Source organism: Silurus aristotelis, assembly GCF_946808225.1.
Source record: "Silurus aristotelis genome assembly, chromosome: 1".
Taxonomy (NCBI): domain Eukaryota; kingdom Metazoa; phylum Chordata; class Actinopteri; order Siluriformes; family Siluridae; genus Silurus; species Silurus aristotelis.
Window position 1 is genome coordinate 13,214,727 of NC_139574.1, and position 26,278 is coordinate 13,241,004.

The following is a 26,278-nucleotide window of genomic DNA, read 5'->3' on the forward strand; positions in this document are numbered from 1 at the left end:
TACTTTTACACCAGACGTAATGGGACACACACCTTCCAAAAAGTTCTACTTTTGTCTCGTCAGTCCATAGAGTATTTACCCAAAAGTCTTGGGGATCATCAAGATGTTTTCTGGCATTTTGCTTAGCAGCGTTTTTTAGCTTGGAACTGCCATGCAGACCATTTTTCCCAGTCTCTTTCTTATGGTGGAGTCATGAACACTGACCTTAACTGAGACAAGTGAGGCCTGGATTTTTTTGGATGTTGTTGTGGGGTCTTCTGTGACCTTTCTGATGAGTTGTTGCTGTGCTCTTGGGGTAATTTTGGTCGGCCGGCCACTTCTGGAAAGGTTCTTCACTGTTCCATGTTCTTGCCATTTGTAAATAATGGCTCTCACTGTGGTTTGCTGGAGTCCCAAAGCTTTAGAAATGACTTAATAACCTTTTCCACACTGATAGATCTCAATTACTTACTTTCATTTGTTTTCAACCCGGTGCAAAATACAGTCTGCTGCGTCAGAGTTTTTTAAGTAACAAATAATGCTCATGACTTCACGTGATTACGCAGGTAAAGAGAACAATAGATCAAATAATTGTTGTCAGAGTTAAAAAGTGTGCGCACAGCAAAAGAATTTAAGGAATGGTGAGTTTCCCTTTCATTTTTCACAAATGTCCTAGATAAAGACAGGGACAACTTGTGTGTTACTCCCTCAACAACATCTGCGTTTAAGAAATAAAAGTTTGGCTTTTTAAAGCCTTTCCGTGACATCCTTAAACCTAAGCGGAATGTCAGGTGGTACAAGTCAATACATTTTGTCTTTTTTATTTGATCAGAGTCGAATCAAAATCAAATCTAATCTCCAGTACCAGTCTATTTCAGCTGTATGATTCAAATTCAATAATTCCTTTTCAAATTAAAATACATTTTTAATTCATAAAGTTGTGATGATAATTATTTTATTAATTACTTCCCGATCTCATAGTAATCCAGCAAATGACAGTTAAAAGATCATTCTAACTAATTTTCAAGTGTAAGATCATGTTGCTTAAGATTTTTTTTATGTTTGATAGTAACATTTATAGCAAACACTATGCAGGCTATGCACATGTTCTTATCGTTTACATTACCTGGACACTCCTATCATGGGTCCAGACATAAATGCCTCGCTTTGGTGACTACAAAACGTTTGATGTCTATGTCTTTTTTAAGGCTATTAAAGAAAGCCTTTTGATTCATTTGCTTAATTTCCACAGCAAACAAAAGAAATCTAATGTTTAATTACAGTAAATGTATTGAAAGAAAATAAAGATAAAGCGACGCAAAATAATTCGAAATAGATAAAATAGCGTTTTCCTTCATAAATCAAGCAACACTAAACAACTAACTATATGACTTGAAATTCCCACATCCCACATAATAGTCTTACAAAAATACCTAAAAGAATTTCAACCTGCTAATAAACCTCTGTGCAAGAGTTGGGGAGTGCTTTTTTTTTTTACCCCAAGGTTAAAGATTTATGGCAACAAATATTCAAAGGGGTTTGGACAGAAAAAGAAAGATGGTTATAAAAATAAAAAAAAAACATTGTTTAATTAGCAGAGGTGTCATCCTGTGGTTACATTTGCCAAGAAACTACAACTAGGTCATGAGTGAATTTCCCATGAGGACAATAATACAAAACATCCACACAAACACCTACATGTGCAAATCCAAACAAAAACAGTTAAATGGCGATCAAATCTTGCTTTTGCAGTGGAAATCACGCAGAGGTGCCAATTTCTATTTACATTATATTATATTATTAATATTACATTTGAAAATGCTAATATTTATATTAAACTTTATTTCAAGTTAGATTCCTCTCCAATTTTTCAGAGCAAGTTTTCTTCCCCAAACGTTCCATTAACTACGGATCTGACTTTATAAACTACATCTATACATTAACTGTCATTACTGACCCCTGTGTGGATTCTTAGGCTAAGACAATCTTATCAACCGAGTGCATTACATCTCCTCCCACAAACCACAATTCTTTTTTGCTTTAGTTTTTTTTTTTTTTTTTTTTGATAAATTACACATCTGATTTTAAAACAGCGACCAATTTATCAAGGTGAGGTTAAGAAACAACGTTTGTAATGGAGGCGGGGGGGAAAAAGCGGAAGAAAACTTGTGAGTATTTTAGTGAACTTTGCAATTGACAGCACAATATATTGAGGCCCCTTTTGGTCTTGGTTGTTAAAAGAAACAAAACAAAACTGGATACTACAAGTTTAACATATAACTCACAAAAGTGCCAAAGATAGGGAAAATGGGGATAGGCCCCGAGAGACCATCTCCTGAGTTCTAAGTCTAATTCCCAAATGGCTTCCTACACTCCACATTAGTGCAATAAAAATGTAACATAACAAAAGTAGCTATACTTTTTGGAATTTATTATGAATCCAATGCCATGACCATGCACCACGCCATTCCTGTAAATAATTAAAGTCTTCCTGACTGCAGCACCTGCACACAACTTTATCTTATAGTTCTGAAACAAGTTGTTTGTATTTGTAGCATTCAAATATATATATATATATGAATATGTGTATGTATATATTGTAGGAAACTTGCAAAACCTTTTTATGTGTCTATATATCTGTAGTTTAACTCACATGACTTCCACCAAACTAAAAAAAAAAAAAATGATGAAGACCAACAGTCCTGTCTCAGAGGAGGCTCAGGCAGAGCAATAACAAGCAACAAAAGCCAATCAGACAAGAGAATGCACGCACTTCCTCTTTCTCAGTCACATCAAAGCAAGTTCCTTAGAGGATGCAAAACTGTCCCTGAGGATGCCTGAAGTAATCAGCCTTTTTTTCCATCTCATGTCTTGTAGGATGGTAAACTTGCACTAATTCATCAAGGCAGCTTGTGAAGGGACGGCTCTGGGATTCTCACCCCACGCTCTGTGAGCAGACTCTTCATAAAGTCGATCAAAAGCAAAACATCATGACCGATGCAGTTTACTACCATGTCTCATTGCAGGAGGAAACTACAGTGGAAAATAAAATCTTAACAAATGTCAACAATTCCACGCCACTCACACAAAGTTTACACCAAGAATTGCATGTAAATTTGCTTTAGTATAATACAGTTCGGATGAGTTTTGCTTTAGCCTCTACTTGAAAAGGATGGAGATGGAAGACAAACATACAGACAGATAAAATAGATAGATAGATAGATAGATAGATAGATAGATAGATAGATAGATAGATAGATAGATAGATAGATAGATAGATAGATAGATAGATAGATAGATAGATAGATAGATAGATAGATAGATAGATAGATAGATAGATAGATAGATAGATATTTTTTTCATTACATTACAATAAAAAAATGTTAAGCAAGAAACAGTTATCTTCTGGCACAAACTATTCTTATTCTATATCTTAAAGAAGTATCTAGAAATATAGTTAATAATCTTATATTTCATTATAAGAAAAACACATTCTTCATAAAGATATGTGTCCCAGGCATGGTATTTTACAATGTATTATGCACTGTGGTTACTTATTTCTTAACGGCTGAATGTTTTACTATATTAAAATTGCTTTATTGCTTTTATTAATCTAGCTACAAGCATTATAGAAAAATAAAAGAGCATGTTCTGTGTGTTTCAGTAAAGCCACTGACCCACAGTGAACGGTTAAAGTAGCTCTATCTCCATCTGCTGGATCTAACAGGATTTAAAAAAATACTGTCTGATTATTAGTGCAGTGTAAAGAAAGGTTCAGCCTGCACTTTTATATTATACTTTGCATGACAAGACGAAACGTGTATACTCTCTTGCCTGTATTTAAGCTTCGGATTTCCAGTCAGTGTCAAAAGGTGCGTGACATTGAGTCCCTGAATTCAGATGAACACTAATGACGAGATGCAATGAGGTTTAAATCTCCAATTACGAAATGGAAAAAGACAGCAGCATCCCTTCAGTATCAACTGCAAAACAGTGGTTGAAGATCAGAGAAAAAAGTTAAAATGCAAATAATAAAAAAGACAAAACTAAAAAGGCAATTTAATCATTATTTGTTCTTAAAGAATATCATGGTAAAAAAGTCTGGGTGGTTTTTTTTTCAGTTAGAGTCAGAGTTGTGCATATAGAACTTTTGTCACTGTAAAACAAACTATGAAACAGTTTAAATGTTTTCGAAACCACAAAAGGCTATCAGCGTCATCCAAAATATAAGGAAGCTACCTGACTAATTGCGCTGTCTTTGGAAAGGACAACGGTTGCCTAGCTTGTTGTTTTGAGCTGGGAGAATGTGCAAGGACATGGCTGCTAATTACAGCCAGGTTTGGAACACGCACCTGTTCCACATCAGCACATCTACGTACAGGTGGACAGATAGCATCCTCGCCTTGAAACCAAACTGCAAAGTAATCAGATAACATTTAGGAATATGATTAACACTATCATGTGCATCAATTTATAATATATATCTTCCTAAACACATTTTATTGGAACAAAAATATTCATTTATTTCAAAACAGTAATCAACTCTCATTATTCAAACTGTAAACAGTGATCTTATGATAAACAATAATGAGAAATTCTTTTAACAAACTTTTTCAATCATAGATAGAAACTTGTAGTCTCACAATGCAAGTGATTAGAATTTTAACCTCGTAAATTTTTATTTTTAACATACGTTGTTTTCATTCTTAAAAAATGCTAGTTAGCATGTGAGCAGTGACGGTTAGCATGACATTGACTGGATGCTGGATGAGAGCTGTGACAGTTCAGAGATAGATTCAGACAGACAAAAAAAAAAAAAACAGAACCAGTGTCAGAGAAGACGGATATAGTGTTGGAATTTTACCCAGTAGGAACTGTGCGTGTGTACAGTATGTACAGGTACCAAAATTAAACCTGGGGTTGTTGCATCTGTGCACAGTTGGAGGTATCGCTGATTTAAGGCTGTGGGCTCAGCCCCATTATACTTAGCCGAAACAACTCTAATCCATCAAAGAATGGACTCTGCAAGACCTCTGAAAATGTGCTCTAATATCTGTCAGAAAGATGTTAGCAAAAGTTCCTTTAAGTGCTATAAGTTGTGAAATGGGGCCACCAATGATTCAACTTGTTTGCCAGCAGATCCCACAGATGCTTCATCAGATTGAGATGTAAAGAATTTGGAAAACAGCTACATCCAAAATCCACATCCTGAACTTAATGTCATGTTCTATAAAACATTCCCGGACAGTTTGTTTTTGTTTGAAGGAAGCATTATCTTGCTGAAAGAGATGAATGTCATTAGGGAATGCTGTTGTAATGAAGGTTTGTATTTGGTCTGAAACAATGCTTAGGGTAGGGGTCACTTGTGAAAGAAATGTCCATGTTAATGGCAGGACCCAAGCTTTCACAGCAGAACACTACCCAGAGCATCACACTGCCCCTGCTGACTCAATCTCTTCCTGGGTAGGGCAATGTGCAATGGACCTTCCCTCATCACAATAAGCCTTGGGAAGGCATGACCCCATCAGAGGTGCACCAATTGTCCTTCCTTAGACCGCTTTTGCTAGGTACTATCTACTGCATACCAGAAGCACCTAAGATTTTGGTCACCACAATTTGGCCCTTGTCAAAGTCACTCAGATTCTTAACCATTTTGCCTGCTACATCAACTTTGAGGAGTGACTGTTGACTTGCTGCCTGTAATGAGATAATCAATGTTATTCACTTCACCTCTCAGCAGTTTTAATGTTATGGCTTATCGCTGTGAGCAGATGCATGCATGTAAAATAAACGCAAGGCTGTTCAGTCACAGTTTGCCTGAAATTCCTTGCTGATATGATGTGGGATTAAATGCACAATTTATTTATGATAGATTTCTTTTAAAAAAAAATAATAATAAATAACAAAAAAAAGACCCTATTGTGTTGATCAACCTATGCCATAATAATATAAAAAAATATGCACATACATTGTGATTAAAAACTAAAAGGATGTCCATAGTCACTAGATAATAGACAGACGTGCATTATTTTTGTTTGATTCTGAGAAAAACAATACACTGTGATATTTTCCACCATCGCATATGTGAATTTAACAATTTGTCTATAATATTATTACTTAAGTCATTCAAATCCGTTACATTCTTCAGGAAATAAATGTAATAATTAATGTAGTAAACAGTTGAAATATATAACTTAATATACAACTTGAATTTAGTTTACAGTGTTGTGTATTTCCATAGGTAAACCACAGAAAGAGAAAGACAATGCTTTAAAAAAAGATGTCATGGGAGAGAAAAACAACATATCTTGCAAAAATTGCAATGTTTGCAAACTTGCGACCTGCTTGGAGGGAAAAGAAAAAGAAAAAAAATGCTCAGTCCTTGATCACTGCCTAGAGGAACACTGTGCACCACTATTCACACCTCTGTCTTTCCAACAGTGTAAAAAAAAAAAAAGCCTTATCATATCAACATTTTCTTGTGACTTTCTTTTTGTGCATATGCCCAGTTCTAAGCCAGATACACTTTAACCAAGCAGCCTCATCATCAGGTATTTCATCCTTCCTTGATTTATAGCGCTAGATGAATACGCACCTGGTGAACGGAACATCTGCCGAAAGCCCATCGGTGACTTTAGAATGCTTCCTCTGAGACACGATGCTCATTATCAGTCAGAGAGAGTCACAGAGTCGAAGTAGAACAGCGAGCTTTGACATTTATATCGTGGGGTAATGCAATGGTACATTTGACAAAATTATTTATAACAGCTGTGCTATAGAAAGGTGACTTATTTAGTTTCTTACAAATATTTTTCAGAGGAGAAAAGAATTTCTTGCAGAAGTTGCAATGTTGGCAAAGAAACTTCTGAATGTGACTTGCTTGCAAAAAAAATTGCTCAGTGCTTGATCACTGTCTCAGAGCTAAAACATGCTGAGGCAGCACAGCCAGTGGAGAAATCACAGGAGAAACCTGGAAAATAGTACACCGTAATCATGGCAACTGTAGTTCTCTCTCTGTGTGACAGCTTAACAAATGCCTGAGGTTAGCATGTCAACTTATTTAATTTGTGTAATGCAGGAATGATACATGTGTTTCTAAGTTAAAACATCTTTTAAAATATGCAAAGCAAATTCAAACTAAATAGATGTGTAGCACTTGTTCGGTTTTTGCACCAAAAAAGTGTGCAATTAAAATATAGAGCAAACGGGATATAGAACTTGAAAGACTAAAAGGTGCTTGAAAAATACTTTCCCGTGTAGAATTGTTTGTATTTAAATCACCACAATATCTCAAATAAAGAGAAAAGTGTATATGCAATAAAAGACGAAAGCAAAATGTCTTAAATAATGCACCCTTTAATGACACAATCCAACATCTCTGGACCCTCGTCTACGATTTACAACAGTAAAATAGCCTGTTTCCAAAAACATTGCATACAGGTCTACCTTGAATGAAGCAACAAATAAACATAAAATTGACACATGACCTCTGTCAGGTACACAGTGGTAGGGCTATAGGTCATATGTCTGTGCCATGCATACAATATATATAGTTGTGACCTTATTGAGCCACAGTACAGAACCTTAAAGATGCCAGGTCAAAGGAGACATCTCCACAACACAGGGTTTTGTTGCTGCTGTACTTCTTAAGTTCAGTCATTCCCAAAGGAGCATTTTTCTTTTTTTTTTTTTTTTTTTTTACCCTATCCCAACCAGTGACTCAGAGCACAAGGTCAGCCATTGTACATTCCCACTGGAGCAGTTCAATAACCCAAAAGTGGCTTTCTGGCAATCTTAGAATTTAAACTCACAATTGGTCGGTCCAGGGCACTTTAATGATTTCCTCTTGTTGAAAATGCAAATGAAATAACAGGACAGCCACCAAAAGCTAGCTAGCTATCTATCTATCTATCTATCTATCTATCTATCTATCTATCTATATATATACATACATACATACATATACATACAACACAACAATAGCTCGGTGATCATAATGTTATGCCTCACCAGTGTATATTAATTATAGTTACAAAAATAAAATACTCTAGACACTTTTAATGAGCATCTCATTATTATCCGTCTTTGCTATTATATTAAACTCCACTAATGTATCATCGAGCACCGATGTAGGGTGAGGATGCCTGGGGTGCGTTCAACATTCCAATTCTTCACAAAAGTGTTTAATAGGGTTGAGGTCAGAACTCTATAGCAGGTCATCCTCTTTAACCCATGCAAAGCATATTTTTAGGGAGCTTGTTTTGTTCCAGCATTATCACACCGAAACAAGTTTGAGCATCGTCATTCCTGTGAAAAGAAACCTTAATTCTTCTGGGCATGGTAATCTGCTGCACATATATTTTCGGCCTTATAGTGTATGCGCTACAACACAGTATGGTCTCTGTTAATGCATTCCTGGTTCCAAGGGATTTTTTTCCCCATGCATCAACAATATTTTGAAAGCCACAGAAATAGAACTTGTCATTTATTTGTATTTTTTGTTGATGACAGCCAAACTGGGCACCTTTATTAAATGGAGAAGAGGGAGGGTGGAGAGCTGGTTCTGCTTTCAGTCACAAGCACAGAACCCTCAACAGCTGACCTACTTTGGCATTTACTCTGCAGTATTAAAACACCAAAGGCTGCTAATATATAATAAAGACTGCAAAGGGACATGTTTAAACATGTCCAATTAGTATGTACAGTTGGACAGTACAACTGATCGATGTACCACAGAAGAAGAAAATAACAACGATCGGTCAAAATTGAATGGAACACAAAACACAACGTGAATGATTTTCTAATATTTTTATCATTATTCCCTGAGAACATGATTCAAGTTTCAATATTTTAGATTCTTTGCAGTTTTGCGCTAATTGTAAAATCTAAAACATGGTTAACAGGAGTTCCTAAAATCTCAGACCATAAACACTGATACAGAATGCAACATAAAAAAAAGTTCAAGGTTAAAACAGGACACCGCTCTTCTTATTTGTTTGTGCTTTCCTTTTGCAAGAGTTCTTGTCTTTTCTCAAAATACACTTTATTCAAGTAGTCATCTGGAGAGATACCAGCTTCTTTGAGCTCTGCCATAATCTTCTCCAACTTCACCAAGGACTTCACACCCCCGACTTTACGGCCAGTAATGTACAGTTTGAAGCGATTAAAATCCATGAGCTCACAGGAGTCCAACAAGCAAAGGTTCTTCACACTCTGGCTTATGTCCAGTTTTGGGAAAAAGGTCAGGCCTGATGTTTTCTCCAGCTCGGTGAGGCTCACCTGGTACTCCTTCAGCTGATGCTCGAAACCGATTGGAGCGTTCGGAACTATGAAGGCACCGAGAGCCAGCACGTCAGACGAATGATCTTTCTTCACGAGGATCACTTTGAAAAGATGAGTAGGTACGGCCACGTCATCTTTTCCAATCAGCTGTTGGAGTCATGTGTGAAAGATTAAGGACAGATTAAATCAGGCTTTTTTCTTAAACGAGGGATGGTTTGATGAAGAATAAAAAGCAAGTCCTGCACACTTAAACTGCACAGGTGTGTCCACTGTATATCAAATACCATGGGTACACTAATATAACAATAATAATCCAGCAAGCATTTGGAGGAAATCAGAACTTACACATTCTCCCCAAATGCGAGGGAGAAACCACACTGGCACAATCACTTCATTCCACAGAGGCACCAGGGAAATAAGCGACGTATCTAAGCTACGGTCTCTCCTAGGGCCCGAGTGTGCAGAGACCAACGTAACATGGCTCCTGTCGCTGCCAATTTATGATACACACTAGCCCTGGGTGTAGCTGTCTATGTCGATTTAGCCTTAACAGAAAGCTAACTCTTTCCCTGGCCAGCTGGAGCTCCTGAGCGCTCGTGTCTGACACAGCTCTCTCTACAGCCGTTTCACGATTAAAACTTTGCTTATGTTATAATAATAATGTACATATGCCATGTGTCACTTCCAGGTATGATCATTATTTTTGTACAATTACATGTATATTTATTTATTCACAGTCTAGATCACGTGTCCCCATTAACAAACTTCTATAAACAAGCTAAAGTACTATATTAAACAAAATAATTGCTCATCCTGCCTTCTTGTACTCACTTTTGTAATTTTATCTTGCTTCCTTTTCATATTTTGTACCTTCTCTTTGGTGATATTTTACTTACAGAGTGCTACATAGCGACACGTGCATTTATTTACAGAGATCAATACATATATTATCTAATCACTTAACACTACGTTTTATGATTTTATGATTTTATTGCGTGTGTGTGTGTGTGTGTGTGTGTGTGTTTAAAAAGTTACTATTATGCAAACTGCCACAGAAAAATTATCAAACATCCATGTAACATCCATGTCCACCCAGTCTGCTCAGAGACATTTGCTGGAGGTTTACACACACACACACACACGTGTGTGTGTAAACCTCCAGCAAATGTCTCTGAGCAGACTGGGTGGACATGGATGTTACATGTATATATTTAAAAAATTCAGTTTCTGTAGCTGTAAATAGGCACTCTCAAAGTTTGGCACACACCAGGGTGATCTGTTCTCACAACCCCTGGGTGTAAGATAAAAAAAACAAAAACACATTATTACTTTAGGCAAGAAACAGCTGTAATGCCTTTAGTAGAATGTCTGAAGTGCCACTATGAAAACACAGGGAATACACAAGTGTACTGCTGACATCTAGTGGGGAGAAATGGGAGCTCAGTTTGTAAAATCGCCTTCTGATCATAAAGTTGAGAGCTCAAATCCCAGCATTACCAACCACTGAGTGCTTGAGCAAGGCTCCTTAACTGGAAGTAAATCTGGAAAGAGTGTCTGTCAAATGTAATTGTACTGGTCATGTGCAGGAATCAGATTACGTTCTACCAATCTTCTATATGTAAAAAGCGGCAGAGTTGATACATTTATTTATCACATATTCATAACACAAAGGAGACTGCTTTGTGTGTGCAGCTTAACATCACAAGTACATATAGCAACCTTTCTTTTTTTTTTTTTTTTTGCATCATTTGTGATGTATATTTTAGAGATCAACAAAACACAATGCCATGTAATATTAAATATAGAATACGTCATTTTATGAACACAACCCATGATTCTGACATACAGTGAGGAAAATAAGTATTTGAACACCCTGCTATTTTGCAAGTTCTTCCACTTAGAAATCATGGAGGGGTCTGAAATTGTCATCGTAGGTGCATGTCCACTGTGAGAGACATAATCTAAAAGAAAAATCACAATATCACAATATATGATTTTTAAACTATTTATTTGTATGATACAGCTGCAAATAAGTATTTGAACACCTGTCTATCAGCTAGAATTCTGCCCCTTAAAGACCTGTTAGTCTGCCTTTAAAATGTCCACCTCCACTACATTTATTATCCTAAATTAGATGCACCTGTTTGAGGTCGTTAGCTGCATAAAGACACCTGTCCACCCCATACAATCAGTAAGAATCCAACTACTAACATGGCCAAGACCAAAGAGCTGTCCAAAGACACTAGAGACAAAATTGTACACCTCCACAAGGCTGGAAAGGGCTACGGGGAAATTGCCAAGCAGCTTGGTGAAAAAAGGTCCACCGTTGGAGCAATCATTAGAAAATAGAAGAAGCTAAACATGGCTGTCAATCTCCCTCGGACTGGGGCTCCATGCAAGATCTCACCTCGTGGGGTCTCAATGATCCTAAGGAAGGTGAGAAATCAGCCCAGAACTACATGGGAGGAGCTGGTCAATGACCTGAAAAGAGCTGAGACCACCGTTTCCAAGGTTACTGTTGGTAATACACTAAGACGTCATGGTTTGAAATCATGCATGGCACAGAAGGTTCCCCTGCTTAAACCAGCACATGTCCAGGCACGTCTTAAGTTTGCTAATGACCATTTGGATGATCCAGAGGAGTCATGGGAGAAAGTCATGTGGTCAGATGAGACCAAAATTTAACTTTTGGGTCATAATTCCACTAATTGTGTTTGGAGGAAGAAGAATGATGAGTACCATCCCAAGAACACCATCCCTACTGTGAAGCATGGGGGTGGTAGCATCATGCTTTGGGGGTGTTTTTCTGCACATGGGACAGGGCGACTGCACTGTATTAAGGAGAGAATGACCGGGGCCATGTATTGCAAGATTTTGGGGAACAACCTCCTTCCCTTAGTTAGAGCATTGAAGATGGGTCGAGGCTGGGTCTTCCAACATGACAATGACCCGAAGCACACAGCCAGGATAACCAAGGGGTGGCTCTGTAAGAAGCATATCAAGTTTCTGGCATGGCCCAGCCAGTCTCCAGACCTAAACCCAATAGAGAATCTTTGGAGGGAGCTCAAACTCCGTGTTTCTCAGCGACAGGCCAGAAACCTGACTGATCTAGAGAAGATCTGTGTGGAGGAGTGGCCAAAATCCCTCCTGCAGTGTGTGCAAACCTGGTGAAAAACTACAGGAAACGTTTGACCTCTGTAATTGCAAACAAAGGCTACTGTACCAAATATTAACATTGACTTTCTCAGGTGTTCAAATACTTATTTGCAGCTGTATCATACAAATAAATAGTTAAAAAAAATCATACATTGTGATTTCTGTTTTTTTTTTTTTTTTTTTAGATTATGTCTCTCACAGTGGACATGCACCTACGATGACAATTTCAGACCCCTCCATGATTTCTAAGTGGGAGAACTTGCAAAATAGCAGGGTGTTCAAATACTTATTTTCCTCACTGTACATATGAACCACACTGACATTTAATCTGTGACTTACTGAGCAGTTTAAATGCTGGTTAAAACTCGTATCCTGTGGTATGAAGCATGTGGTGTTGGGTGTAACAGAATCATTGAAAATGTCTAATTTATCTTAAATTCAAAAACGTTCTTTACATTAATTGCTAACTTTGTGGAAAAAATAACTGATGCCATATCTGATCAATAGTGGAAAAAGAAAAAAAGTGTAATAATCACCAGAACATATAGTATATGGAATTGACTGACTTTCCCCAGGAGCCTGTAAGAGCTTACCTTCTCTCTAAAAGAGTTCACCATGTTCATGTACCTGATAAGAGACTCTTTTCTTCTGATCCTCCCCTGCTTGCGGAAGGGTAAGAGGACCTGAAATTACCCACACGTCTCTAAACCTCTCGGTCAGCTCTCTGCAATACATCTCAAACCTTAAAACAAGACAGATCGGTTATTACGAGCGCGCGGACGTGCGCCGCTTTATCCTGCTCCTGCTCTAAACAGATGTTGCTTGTTACCTGTTCCAGAAGCCGGCGTTGTTCTCGTAATTCTGTGGGACGATATTGGACAGATAGAAGGTCTCAGCCATGGATTGCTGTTGGAAGATAAAGTTAGACAAGCGTTATCAAGCGCAAGCTACATGTATGAGGCCTTGTATTTTGGAATATGGAACAAGATAATATTTTGAAATAGGCTTTTATTCCTCTGTATATTAAACACTCTATAACTGCAATATTGCTCGGCTGTAAGGGAAATATATGTAATCTGATCAGGCTGATTTCCTTTCACAATCATTGAGATAACAGTTTATGAGAATAAATGTTGCCTTGCCTCTGAAAATTTATTGTCGCCAGCTGGTGCCATGTGTCCTCGAGACCAGCCGCTGCCGAGGTAATCTTCATTGTGTGCTGTGAACAGCTCTGGGACACTGGGATCTGGCTTGAATTTGCAGTGCTTTCTGTCTGCTTTTCCTAGGAAATTACAGCAAGTGAACAATCAAAAGAGAATTTGATTCGCTTGCTTGAAATGCTGTCAAAGACACATTGGTTGCTATAGCAATGGCGTAGTCGAGGCACGACTAAATCAATTACGCGTCAAAAAGCGTGTGGACGCCTGACCGTTAAATAGGCCACACAAAATTGCACCGAATGTCTTTACAATGTCAGAATGTCGCATTACAATTACAATCAGCTACACACGAAGCAAACCATCAAGACATGGTTTGAGAAGATTTGTAGTGGAAGAACTCTAATGCCCTGCACACATTCCTGACCTCAATCCCACTAACACCTGTACAATGAACCTCCGACTACACACCAGACCTTCATCAGCCAACATTAGGGTCTGACCTGAACTCACTAATGCTCATTAACGTCTACAAATCTCCAAGGCCTCACTCTCAAATCTAGTGGAAAGCCTTCCCAGAAGAGTGGATGTTATTCAGCAAAGGGGGACTAAATCTGGAATTTGATGTTCAACAAGCATATACTGAGGATGATATTTCTACTTTTGGTGATATTTCTACATATCTGAAAAAAGAAAAAAAAAAAGAGGAAACACACAGTGGATGTATTTGCCAGTGGGTGGTGCCTACTACTGGTTGCATCAGTGTGTAGTGCAACTTGCATTACACTTTGGACAATAAGTTTAGGAGTTAGCAACATCGTTTGTATAAAATTCAACTTTCTCGAACGCGGCGTGCCGCTGGACACGCTACATCTTCATGTTCCTGAAAACCGCCAGTTCTTATTGATCGTTCCGTTGTTCTTCGATCGCTCCGTTGCCGTGTGTGTGAACAGTGAGGTGTAATAGGTGACGCTGAGTGAAACTGATGTTCTAATGTTCTTTGGTACAGGTTGCATTTCCGCAGCAATTTAGCTTCGTCTCGAATTGACCTTCCAGATCAGTTTAGCAGCTTTCTAAATCAATTGTTGCAGCTGGGATCATTCGAGGTCAAATCAATTTCTTACTGTTGGGAAAAAAAAAATACACATAGGGTTTGCAAAGTGGCAGAAGATTTTCACAGAACTTCATCTGGGAAACGTTGGGAAATATCCCAAGTTGGAAATTTACCAGGAATTTATGGGAATGCATTAAGAAATAAGGGATAAACGAGATCATAAATATAAACATTTGGTTTGGTCCTAAGCCGACATGCATGCAAACTAATACAGATTATTAAAAATTAGATTTTGGTTGATTTCATTGATATTTATATTATTTATATATTTTTTTAATTCAATTTAGATATTCCCATTATTACATTCCCATTATTCTGTAAAGCTGCTTTGAGGCAATATCCATTGTGAAAAGCGCTATAGAAATTAACTTGAACTATTACTGTTTTGTTTTAAATTTCCATCAAATAAACGCATGCTTGATGAGCATAAGAGACTTCTTTTAAAAAACAAGGTAAATAAGGCGGGATTGTTTGTGGGGGGATGTTTTTTTTTTTGTTTTTGTTTTTTATCATCTCACCTAAATGTCTGCTCAGTGTATTTTTTTTTTATTTATTTTTTTTTTTAATCATCTCACCTAAATGTCTGCTCAGTGTATTTTTTATTTTTTTTTTTTTAACAATTCTAGAGTTTTGGTGCACAATAGCTGACACTCAACACAAGAAAGTTTTAAACATAAATGTATGCAATATGTACGTGAATTATTAGTAGGTGAAGTATTTTGTGTGCAGGATACAGGAAATTGTGTGTGTGTGTGTGTGTGTGTGTGTGTGTGTGTGTGTGTGTGTGTGTGTGTGTGTGTGTGTGTGTGTGTGTGTGTGTGTGTGTGTATATTATGGAGGAATGCATTAGGGGGGTCTCAGTAGCCCTGCGGTACAGTAAATGTGCATGTGAGTGATGAATGTGCTTCAGCTGAAATGACATTAAATCTGGTTGTTTTAACTAAAATTATCCTGCAAGATTATTTTTACTACATTTAAGTTCCCTGTTATAGGCTAAAACCTACGATTTTGCAAATTCAGTTTTTTTTTCTTTATATATATATATATATATATCTCCATTAATTCCCATCAAAATGTTCCAGTCTTGAAAATCCCCAGAATTTTGCAACCCTACCCAAACCTCACTATGAAAGAGCAGACGAGTTTCGCTGACTCAGGGTGTGATTGCTGTGTTCTCATCTGCCTGAGCTGTAGGTCATGTGAAACTCTGGAAATAAACTAAACTTGCTGCTTAAAGAAAAAGATCTCACTATGGATCATGTTTAACATAAGGACACTTGCGGTTCAGTACGCGTTTAGAGCAAACAACCTCGACAAACCTAAATAAGAAAAAACAGGCCATTTCTTCAGTAAGATTGTACTTTCGTTGGGGTGTAGTCAGACTCAAAGGATTTTTTTAAAAAGTCAGAGTTCAATTAGAAACAGCTCAATTTCATAGGGTTTGCTAAGGTTTTCTGCTGTTCTGGTTGCACAAAGCCTTCAGGGCGATCGGGAAGATGTTGCACAGCTCTGAGGTGTCCACGTCAAGCTCAGGAAGCAAAAAGGAAAGACGTGATGGTGCACCACGACGTACCAAGTAGTTTTTCACTCGACAGGTGTTCGGCAACCCATCTCGGTGTCCTTCGACTCTGATCATAAGACAAGATGTGGTTGGCGTAATATCTGGTCTCGGAGCCATCCACAGGAAGCCCATAGAGCTTTATGAGCCTCTGTGCCGCACTCTCTAAAAAGAGAAACACACACACAGTTTATTTTCCAAACAAGCACTTACACTTACTCACATTAGCAAGAGAGTGAGAAAAGCACTAGTGTGTAGTTCACTATGAAGTAGTGTGGAACATCTCTTCTCAGAAAATGTGCTTATTCCAACAACAAAGAGATTCAAGGTGGAATGTTGAGCTATTTTATGAGTTGCTCAGTAGCTCCTAGTTTTATAACCACAATGACTGTAAAAGACTGTAGAAAGATCATTACTTATAATCACACACTCCAGTGCTCATGTTAGTTCTCACTCTCCAGTGTTGTGTTTTGTTGAAAGATTTATGATCAAACTCTTGATGTCACCCAAATGAGGATGGGTTCCACTTTTGAGTCTGGTTCCTCTCAAGGTTTCCTCCTTATAACATCTAAGGGAGTTTTTCCTTGCCACAATCACCACGGCTGCTCATCAGGGATAAATAAACACCATTCACCTTAACTGTTGATTTCTGTAAAGCTGCTTTGAGACAATGTCTGTTGTGAAAAGTGCTATACAAATAAACATGACTTGACTTGTCTCTTAGCCCTATGTTATGCACTACTAGGATTGCAATAATCCTTTACTTTAAAAAAGTATATAAGTAAATACAATCGTAGCTAACCAGAGGCAGAGATTGGAGCACATTTCATTCAATCTGATATGCGAACTGGTGATTTGGCAGCTACAAAAGTCCTGAACCATACTTGTTATTGTACCTAGCTGTGAGTGCTAGCTAGCATACAACAGCAAAAAAAAAAGCCTAAACCCTCATCTACTGCTTTAACTGCTGTTAAAGGTGTACTTGAATAAATATAAATAATAATAAATAGCCCAACTTACTTCTAGACCATGTTATAGATAATAAATGAATCAACTCTGAAGCTGAAGCTAAACGTGTGTGAGATGCTAGTTCTATACCGTGCTCCTGTGTGGACCCTTCAGGCTGCAGATAGAGTTTGAGTGCGGTCACGCAGGCCCCAGTGCTGACAGTAACCCCACACACAAAACCACCGAAAAATCGCAGAAATTTACGACCAGAGGCCATTTTTCTACCTAAAAGCAATGGAAATTTGGCTTCTAGCGTCTTTCTCAAGGTTTTGAAAAAGCAGCCGCTGTTGTAAGGAAGATTCTCTCACATCGCCATCTTGTGGCCACAAGGACATAATACACATCAGTTACTCTACAGAAGGGGGCCAATACTTTTACTACGAAGGGACAAAAATCAAACGTGACAGACAGCCATGGGCCAGAAAATGTTTCATTAGATAAAACTGTATTATTTTATATTATATTACATTACATTGCATTACTCATTGAATGATATTTCAATGTAATAATCAGACTTTAATGCTTTCTGAAACTTATAATAGAATCCCATTTACATTACAATAGAGTACAATACAGCTATTTAACCTATATGGCAATACAGTTATTTGCTGGTAAATCAGTCACCTCTAATGAGAAACATGAAGCTGCTCTTCTTTTTCAAATTCTTTATTATTTTTTTCCCCAAATTGGGTTGCAGCTGACTTACTGCTCAACTCCGGACACTGTGTAGGTGAGAGTCACTTTACTTCAGTTTACACTCTGTGTGAAAAAAGTCCTGCTGAGGTTTTTGCTGAAAAAAAAAAAACGTTGTGTTTAATTAGAAATGAAGATTTGTGTCAATAGTATTTATTTCTTTTTTTTTCCTTCTTCACATGCATGGCAATGGCAGAGGCGAATCAAATAACCCACAAGAAAACTTTGCCCCGTGGGTCCTAGTTTGGGCATCTCTGCTCTACACCTACTTTTTCAGGTAAACGTGTGGCCAGAATATGTGAACACCTGACAATTCCACCCATATATGGGTCTTCACTACAGCAATTTGGAAGCACACAATTTCATAGGATGTCTGTATACACTGTCTGTGTAATTTTATTTTCCTGGAACTCAAGTATGACAATCCTTTGTATAATTTGAAGTCCATACATGGTTTCCAAGGTTGGAATGGAAGAACTTTAGTGACCTGCAATGAGCCCTTAACCAAACCCCACTGAACACCGCCTGCATCCCACACCTGTTCATATGACATCAGACCTCACCAATGATCTTTTGGCTGAAGAAGCACAAATGCTCACAGCTATACTTTAAAATCTAGTGAAAAACCATTTTAGAATAGTAGAAATAGATCAACATATTTTTCCATATTTGTCAACAGTTCGTGTCATTAAAATAATTATTACTTTGACTATGGCCTGGGAGTATTTCCTGATAGTGTGTGTTGCATGACAGCAAAACATGATCCAGCTAATAATGCTCATTTCTGTTGCAGGGGTATGTTATATTAATGTTTTTTAGAATTGATACTGAATATCAGCATGGCTTTAAATATCACAAGCTGTGAACATTACTCTTGCTTGTGCAATACTGCTTAACTATGTAGACTGATAAGTCACTTTGTTCATCCCTTAGGGAAATTCACAATTTCTAAGTAGACCGTATTTTAGATAAATATTATAGTAGATAGTTAAAGGGCATAATGATCAGTAAATTGATTTTTTTTTTTTTTATGTGCTTCTCTGTTGATATGGTGAAGTTTGTTTGAGATCAGTTTATTTGACATTGTGAAAGGAGTGTCACAGAGCACTTTTCTAACAGACAGATGTTATAAAGAAAGATGTTACTGCACACAGCTGTACTCCATATTCCAGTCCAGTCTCCATTTAGAGAAAGAGATTTCATTAGAAATTCTTAGGTCATGAATGCAGTTATAACTTTTATTTGTAAACCATCATTGGAAACTATATTGACGCCATCATAATGCCATTAAGGTTCATAATCCCAATTAAGGTAATTTTAGATCACAGTACAATATAAAAAAAAATACTGGGGGGGTAGAATATTTATGCAATGAACTATACCTTATTTTCGGGTACATCCATCAACATTGAACTATGTAACAAATGTAAATATAAATTATTATAAAGTATGACATTCTCTAATTGTTTTTTTTTCTACTATTTAATCCAAAACTCAATTGTTGGCAAGTTGCAGTGATATAAATGAAATTATTCGGTACAGAAACGGATCAGCTGTACAGTACAGTAAGGTAGTTTGATCAAAATTCAATACCTGATTCCAGTCTTCCAATACTGTAATGGCATTAACACCATACAGTAAATTTCATTTACTTCCACTTCATTACTATACATATGAACAAACACTAAGCATGCACAGAACTCTATTTTCTCTTTCTTACGTATTTATTTATAAGCACTGACTGCTGGTGCTGGCAGTGCCTGAGTTTGTTTAGACGGTTCAATCTGCACTGAGTAAACAGCAAAGCTCTGTAAATATCACTCTGGATTAGAGAATCTGCCAAAAGATGTGAACATAAATGTACTCCGTTGGTAGCACTCAGGAACAGAAGTAACAACATGCGGATGCAAAATCTTTTGACAGATATAATAAAGACTGTAAAATAGGAATCGCTCATGATGAAGTGTGACAGTTATTGCAGGATGTGAAACATGTTAGCAGGTGTATTTATGGGAGGCAGTGGGAAAAAAAATATCATTTTAAATGTAACCACAGTACGCTTATTTATGAAAGGGACAAAAGGCACAAAAGGACATGCTGTTTTAAGAAAATATTCCACAATGGGGTGGTGTGATAAAAAACAGAAAAATGCCCGAGATTACAATTTATTAATTTCTTAACAGTTTATGCTTTTCAAACATGAGTTCCCTCATCAGATCGTTGTTTTTTTTCTCTCTCTTTCTTGAAAAACCAATAAAAAGAAACCAGAAATACTCCCGCTTCTTTCTTTCCTGTGTGTAAAAACTCACTGGTGTTACAGTAAATGCTGACAATGAAGCCTCCTTCCAGGAATCTCCTTACAGAACACCTTCTAACAATTATATGGCTTTTAATTGTTGATTATTTAATTAGCCTTAGATCATGTAGAGTAAAAAAGTGAGTGAGTGATTACTGTAGGAACATTAATGTATTAGAGCAAGTATCAATCGTTTATGTTGCAGTCAGAACTACAGTCGAAAATCGAAAATTGAAACCATTTTGTTTACTTACAAGGTACACTCCTGTACTCAGTTCTCTCCGCACACTGCACTGTATAATATACAGCAGGTGTACTGCCAGCACTATTTTGTATTTTAAGTATTTGTCCTACACTGTGTTATGTTGTCTTACTCTGTCTTGTGTTGCACTGTTTGTGCCAGGTTGTACACGATGCGCTTTATGTGGCCAGGACACTTACTAGTCCTTAGCTTTGTGTTTTTCTGTTATATTATTTTTCTGTTGTTTAATGTAGCACCAGGGTTCTGGAGGAACGTTGTCTCATTTCGCTGTGCACTGCGTCAGATTTATATGGTTGAAATGACAATCAACGCTTCTTGACATGACTTGACTTGAATCAGTAACTTCAGATTTTTGAATTCAGCAGCACTGTATATGTATATGGCAGCATGTGTTACACAAACTACTTCTTAAACATAGTGCATCCTTGTGACATCCCCCATCCTCCCCAGCTAAGCAACTCGCACACACTCATCCATGTGACAAAGAAAACATGAATAATCAGACAAGGCCACATTCCTATATTCTCCATGGCCCAGATCTGATGCTGGTGTCTAATGTAGACCCTTTTAGCAGTGGACAGGCATCAGCATGGGTGTGGTGCACTGTATGATTTGACACTTTGTTATAGCCAGTATTAACTATATCATCTTTTTGTCCTATAGTAGCTTTACTGTGGGAACCTAGCAGACAGGCTAGTGTTTACTCCAAAAGTGCATCAATGTGTCGGTCACTGGTTTACTGATTGTCCTTCCTTAGGCCACTTTTGGTAGATATCTACCTGCACACCAGAATAAAACCCCCACAAGCCCTGAGATGATGGATATGCTCTGAGCCAGTCCTCTAGCACCTCTAACATTTGTCAAAGTTGCCCATTTTTACTGCTTTCACCTAGGGCTGTCAATCGAATAAAATATTTAATCATGGGTAATCTCATGATTGTCATTAGTTAACTGGTGATTAATCACAACTTAATTACACATTTTTATCTTTTCTTAATTTATCGTAAATTAATACTTTTTATATATTTAAATACTAGGCATAGATGAATATTGATTTGTATTATTAGTTAAACTATATTCAACATAAATCTTGAAGACTAGACATGTTTTAAAGGCCATAGATGTTTTTTAAATAACTTGTCATTGTCAAAAAGAACATAGAAATCCCAAGTTCGCATTATTTCTCTATCTTTGCAGTTGCTCAGTCAAGCCTGTTTAAATATTTAAATGACAGGGTAGTTAAGGTGTTATACATTATGTAAATCAACACCAAACAGAACTTTGACTGTTTCCACACGGACGGTATTATTGGGCGAATGTGTGCATCCTAGCGGATTTTGGAGCTCCATTTTGCGACTTGGCGCATCAGTTACATCCAAAAAAAAAAAAAAAGGACGTTGTGAATAAATGTGTGCTGCATTGGAGGTTTTAATCTCATCTCTTTTATAGATATTTATTTATATTTTTAATTAAAACGGTTAAACAGAAATGCACGCTGGGTTAATCGCACGTTAATAAAATTAGTGCTGTTAAATTGAATTTGTGTTATTGCGTTATTAAAGAGTTCATTTTGACAGCCCTAATTTAAACACATCAACTATGAGAACTGCCCACTCACTTGCTGTCTATTACTTTGGAATAATCAATGTTATTCCTTTAAAGGCAACAGCTGATTTGTGTATAGCTCCTACAACATCTATGCAACATATCTTAAAATTAAAGCTGACCTTTTTTCTACTGAAGTCTTATTGTTTCATTGTCTTACCTCTATATTTATTGCTCTTACCTGTGGCTCCAGGTTCAATCCTGTGATTAAAATCCTGTGGGATTATAGGAATGGGGAATGGCCTTTAAAACTGAGAATGAGTAATGTGCTATTGGGTTTATTAGTTCTCTCATTTATTAAACCGAGAGAAGATGGCAGATTGAAAACTTATTTTTTAAAGAAGGCTGATCTAATATCAGAATTAGACCCGGAGTGAGTGCAAATGAAAAAACAAACTGAAACAAAAGAGACAATATTGTTTTATCAGCATTTTATTGTTTACTTTCATATACAAAAAGATAAAATTGAAATAATCCTTTCTAGTACTTTTTTTTCTGTCAGGGTGTAGTTGCTTCACACTGGGCAAATACTACATTCATACTGGTTTATTCTGGCACCAATGGAAATGCAGAAACAACCACATCCCAACATCTAGGCAAAACTAGTCCAAACTCTGGATACGTAGTTCTAAAATTACCACAGTAAAAAGGAACAATGATCCACTGCAAAATTAAAGAACTATGTTACAATGAGCGTTCAGGAAAAAAAAAAAAAAAAAAAGTCCTCAGTTTATTACAGCAATACAATGGATGTCTGACTGTCCCAGGGCATTTCATATAAGCTATATAAAATCTTTTTCAACATACTTTTCAATCCAAATGAGGGCCTACAGCAACAAGCTCAACTCTCTGTATACATTTTTGTCCTATACAGATTTTTTTTTTTTTTTTTTTAGTATAGTTGTTAAAATCAGTAGTACAAGCCATCTCTGTTCTACAAGTTTAGCTACAATAGTGAAACATAACCTACAACATGTACATTTCACATATTCCAATATAGAAACAGCACTTAAAATATGACCCCTTGACAAGACAAGTAAGAACGCCTTCTTTCATCTCTCATGCGCCACTTCTGTTATACACAGATATAAAGAATGTAGCAGGACCATTACAGGTTTATTCAATGGATTTTGAGCCTGGATTCTTCCAACTGACTTTTTGAAGGGAGAAAAAGAAAAAAGTCACGTGAATTCATTTCCGTCCGATAACAATGTGATTTATATTCTCGTTGTGGGAACAGCCTCATGCAAGACAATTAAACCAAAGGTAAGACTTACCATTTAAAAACAAAAGGTTCATATTCCTCGTGTGTATGTGTGTATATATATATATATATATATATATATATATATATATATATATATATATATATATATATATATATATATATATATATATAATAGAATTCCCCTGAAGGATAGGCGCTTTAATACTCGAATGCTGGCTCACAACCCTGCTACACTTTAACCTGAACACTGCCATCTTGGGTAATATGAGGTAACGAAATGCACCAGAACCTGTTCCGAGATTACGATTAAGCTTCACACTAATGGTAACGATACAGAAAAGCAAGAGGAAAAAAAAAGGCGAACAATGCCTGCGTATAATGAGGTCATTCAAACCATCTTCAGCTTATTTCATGAGGGAAAAGGGGAATTTAGGAAGCGCTCAAGTGTTTCCCTGTATAGTACCGTTAATTGCTTTTTTTTCTGAGATTGGCAAGAGGCTTGAGACGAAAGAGGTTTTTGAGTTGTCAAGGGGTGCTTTTTACATGTTACACCAGTACAAAAGAGGTTCTCCCATGTGTGTGTGTGTGTGTGTGTGTGTGTGTGTGTGTGTGTGTTACACAATAGTGTAAATTTTCTCTGTCAACAACTATCCAGCTAGCAACACTGATTCACATGAGCTCTGAGGTAATCGGTTCCTGAAAACCTGGATCTAAGACTGCATCCAGAGTTACAGCTGGTCACGTTTTTAGAGATTTTTATATCATATACAGTATATATAGATACTATTTTACTGAAAAGTATTACAACCAAAGTGGAGAGGGAGGAACAGGGAGGCAGAGAGAGCGACAGAGATAAAGACGAGAGAGAAAACAGCGGCTGCTTCAGCAAAATAACACAGGCACATCAGAACACCCCTGAAAATGAGAGGTTTGTAACGTTCCTGAATTTAGAAATGATCTAGCTTTCCATGAGGCCATCTTTGTAATATGAACCAGTGAACCATTTTTCTATAGAACCGTGCCTACTGGAAAAGAGACAAGCTCATATTAAGCACTTTCAAAACCCAAAATGTATAAACGAAAATACATACCTGGCATAAAGTGACATAAATTACAGGGAACGCAACGGTCATGCAATTGGCACAAAAAACATCATGATAACATCTTAGGAAATACTCAAGAACGCCCCTTAAGTGCCTAAAAATTGAAAGATGAGGTGTTGTATTGCATCAGCGATCCATGATGTTGATCATAGTGTTTATCCTGATTTAGAGCTTTTTTTAAATGTAAAAAATAACAATAATAAGGAGTTTGCAACGTAATATCACCTTAACACCAGATTCCTCAAAAACACAATATATAAAAAAAATAAAAATAAAAAATGTTATATCTAGATCGGTAGACATGAGGCATTACCTGTTCCACAGACAATTAGACTAATTAAAACAAAACTTTGGTTACCATCTTGCAATTTTTTGAAAGAAAATACGTGACTACATATTATTATAAATAAAAAAGTGGAATATTTGAAAGATGGGAACGTGTACATTATCACACAACAGCAGCCTACGGTCAACTATAAGGACAATGATTTGGTATAGTACCTGGGGATCGATCATGCCGCCCAAAGGTTTAATCCCTTCAAAGAGAATGCTACGCTATTGCTGTGGATATTGCTTGCTACATTGTCCGAGCTCGCATACACACGCACACACAACAATTGGACTGTGGTAAAAAAAAAAAAGGCGTGAAAGTCAGTGGAAGCTTTGGGGAAATCAATCAATCAATCGATCAATCTTCTTTAAAGGTATTTAACAGATTATGAGAGATTCGAGATTTGGGATTCACACATTTCTAACAGGTTTGGCAACAAGTATTTTATATTATTTGAAAACTGGTCCTGGTTTATTTATCTTTAGCACTGGGGGGATGGAGGGAAAAAAAATAGAAAAAAAAAAACCTACACTGAGTTCATGAGTGCAAAGATGGCCTCAAAATATTCCCTGTGATCACAGGCCACCCTGGAAGCTTCAGTTCAGCTTCAGCATGCACTCACACACACACACACACACACACACACGCACGCACGCACGCACACGCACGCACAGGCCTGATTCTACCCACATCCAGCACTGCAGATGGAAGGCGAATATCCCGGAGAAGTTATATGGCACCATGAATAATAATAAAAATTTGTAAAAAATAACTTAAAGCTCTGGTCAGAACATAGAAAGAAACACGAAGCAACCGCTGCACAGCCTCATGAGGAAGAGTGAGGAAAACAGAGGGACACCAAACCTTTTTTACTCTTTTTTTGTTTGTTTGTTTGTTTAATTACATGCCCTGAAAGAAAGCTTATAACATGACTTGATGTATAACAACATCAATACGGCGTGCCCGATAAAAGCCAGCGAAATTTTGGTTTTAATTTGGAAAGAGATAATTTGGTGAGGTGAAGCGAGCGACAATGTGTCACTTCAGATGCGCGGTAGTTTATATGTAGTTTATTCTAAAAGGAAAAAACTTCAAAGTTAATTTCCAAATGTCAAATCCAGTACGTATCGGACAATGAGAAGAGAAGAGCATCCTATAAAGGTTCATATAATCCGATATTAAAGGTTCAATGTCCCTTTGAGTGACAGAGAAAGAAAAGGAGAGTTAAAAAGAACAGAACAGCCGGCACAAATTAAGGGATTAATGCCCTGGTCTCAAAGATAGGCAGAATTCTACATCTGTTTACAGCTATTTACACGGGTTTTTCTATTTATACACCATAATGTGGTAGCACTTCTTAAAAGATTTTGGACAATTTTTTTTTTTTATGTATTTTTCCAAAACTCCCTAATCTTCAAAGCCAACTTAAATCAAAATATACTCACTACAAGTCAATACAGCTAACTGAATACATAACACAAGTCATACACATAGAAAAATTTGAGG

The 26,278-nt window shown here is 37.0% G+C and overlaps 1 protein-coding gene across 1 annotated transcript; it reads right to left on the minus strand.

Moving 5' to 3' along the window:
* Positions 1 to 8,772: 8,772 nt before the first annotated feature.
* On the minus strand, positions 8,773 to 17,578 carry exog (exo/endonuclease G). The gene is made up of 6 exons (XM_083548187.1): positions 17,345 to 17,578; positions 16,262 to 16,411; positions 13,560 to 13,699; positions 13,247 to 13,323; positions 13,045 to 13,159; positions 8,773 to 9,408 (listed from the first exon to the last, which is right to left on the minus strand). The coding sequence occupies exons 1-6, from the start codon at positions 17,469 to 17,471 to the stop codon at positions 8,968 to 8,970; spliced, it is 1,050 nt and encodes a 349-aa protein (XP_083404313.1). The 5' UTR covers positions 17,472 to 17,578; the 3' UTR covers positions 8,773 to 8,967.
* Positions 17,579 to 26,278: the final 8,700 nt, after the last annotated feature.

Coding starts and splice junctions, on each gene's coding strand:
- exog (XM_083548187.1), bottom strand. CDS start 17,471: ATGGCCTCTGGTCGTAAATTTCTGCGATTTTTCGGTGGTTTTGTGTGT. Junction 16,412..17,344: donor AGGGTCCACACAGGAGCACG/GTATAGAACTAG, acceptor TTCTCTTTTTAG/AGAGTGCGGCACAGAGGCTC. Junction 13,324..13,559: donor GCGACAATAAATTTTCAGAG/GCAAGGCAACAT, acceptor ATCTTCCAACAG/CAATCCATGGCTGAGACCTT.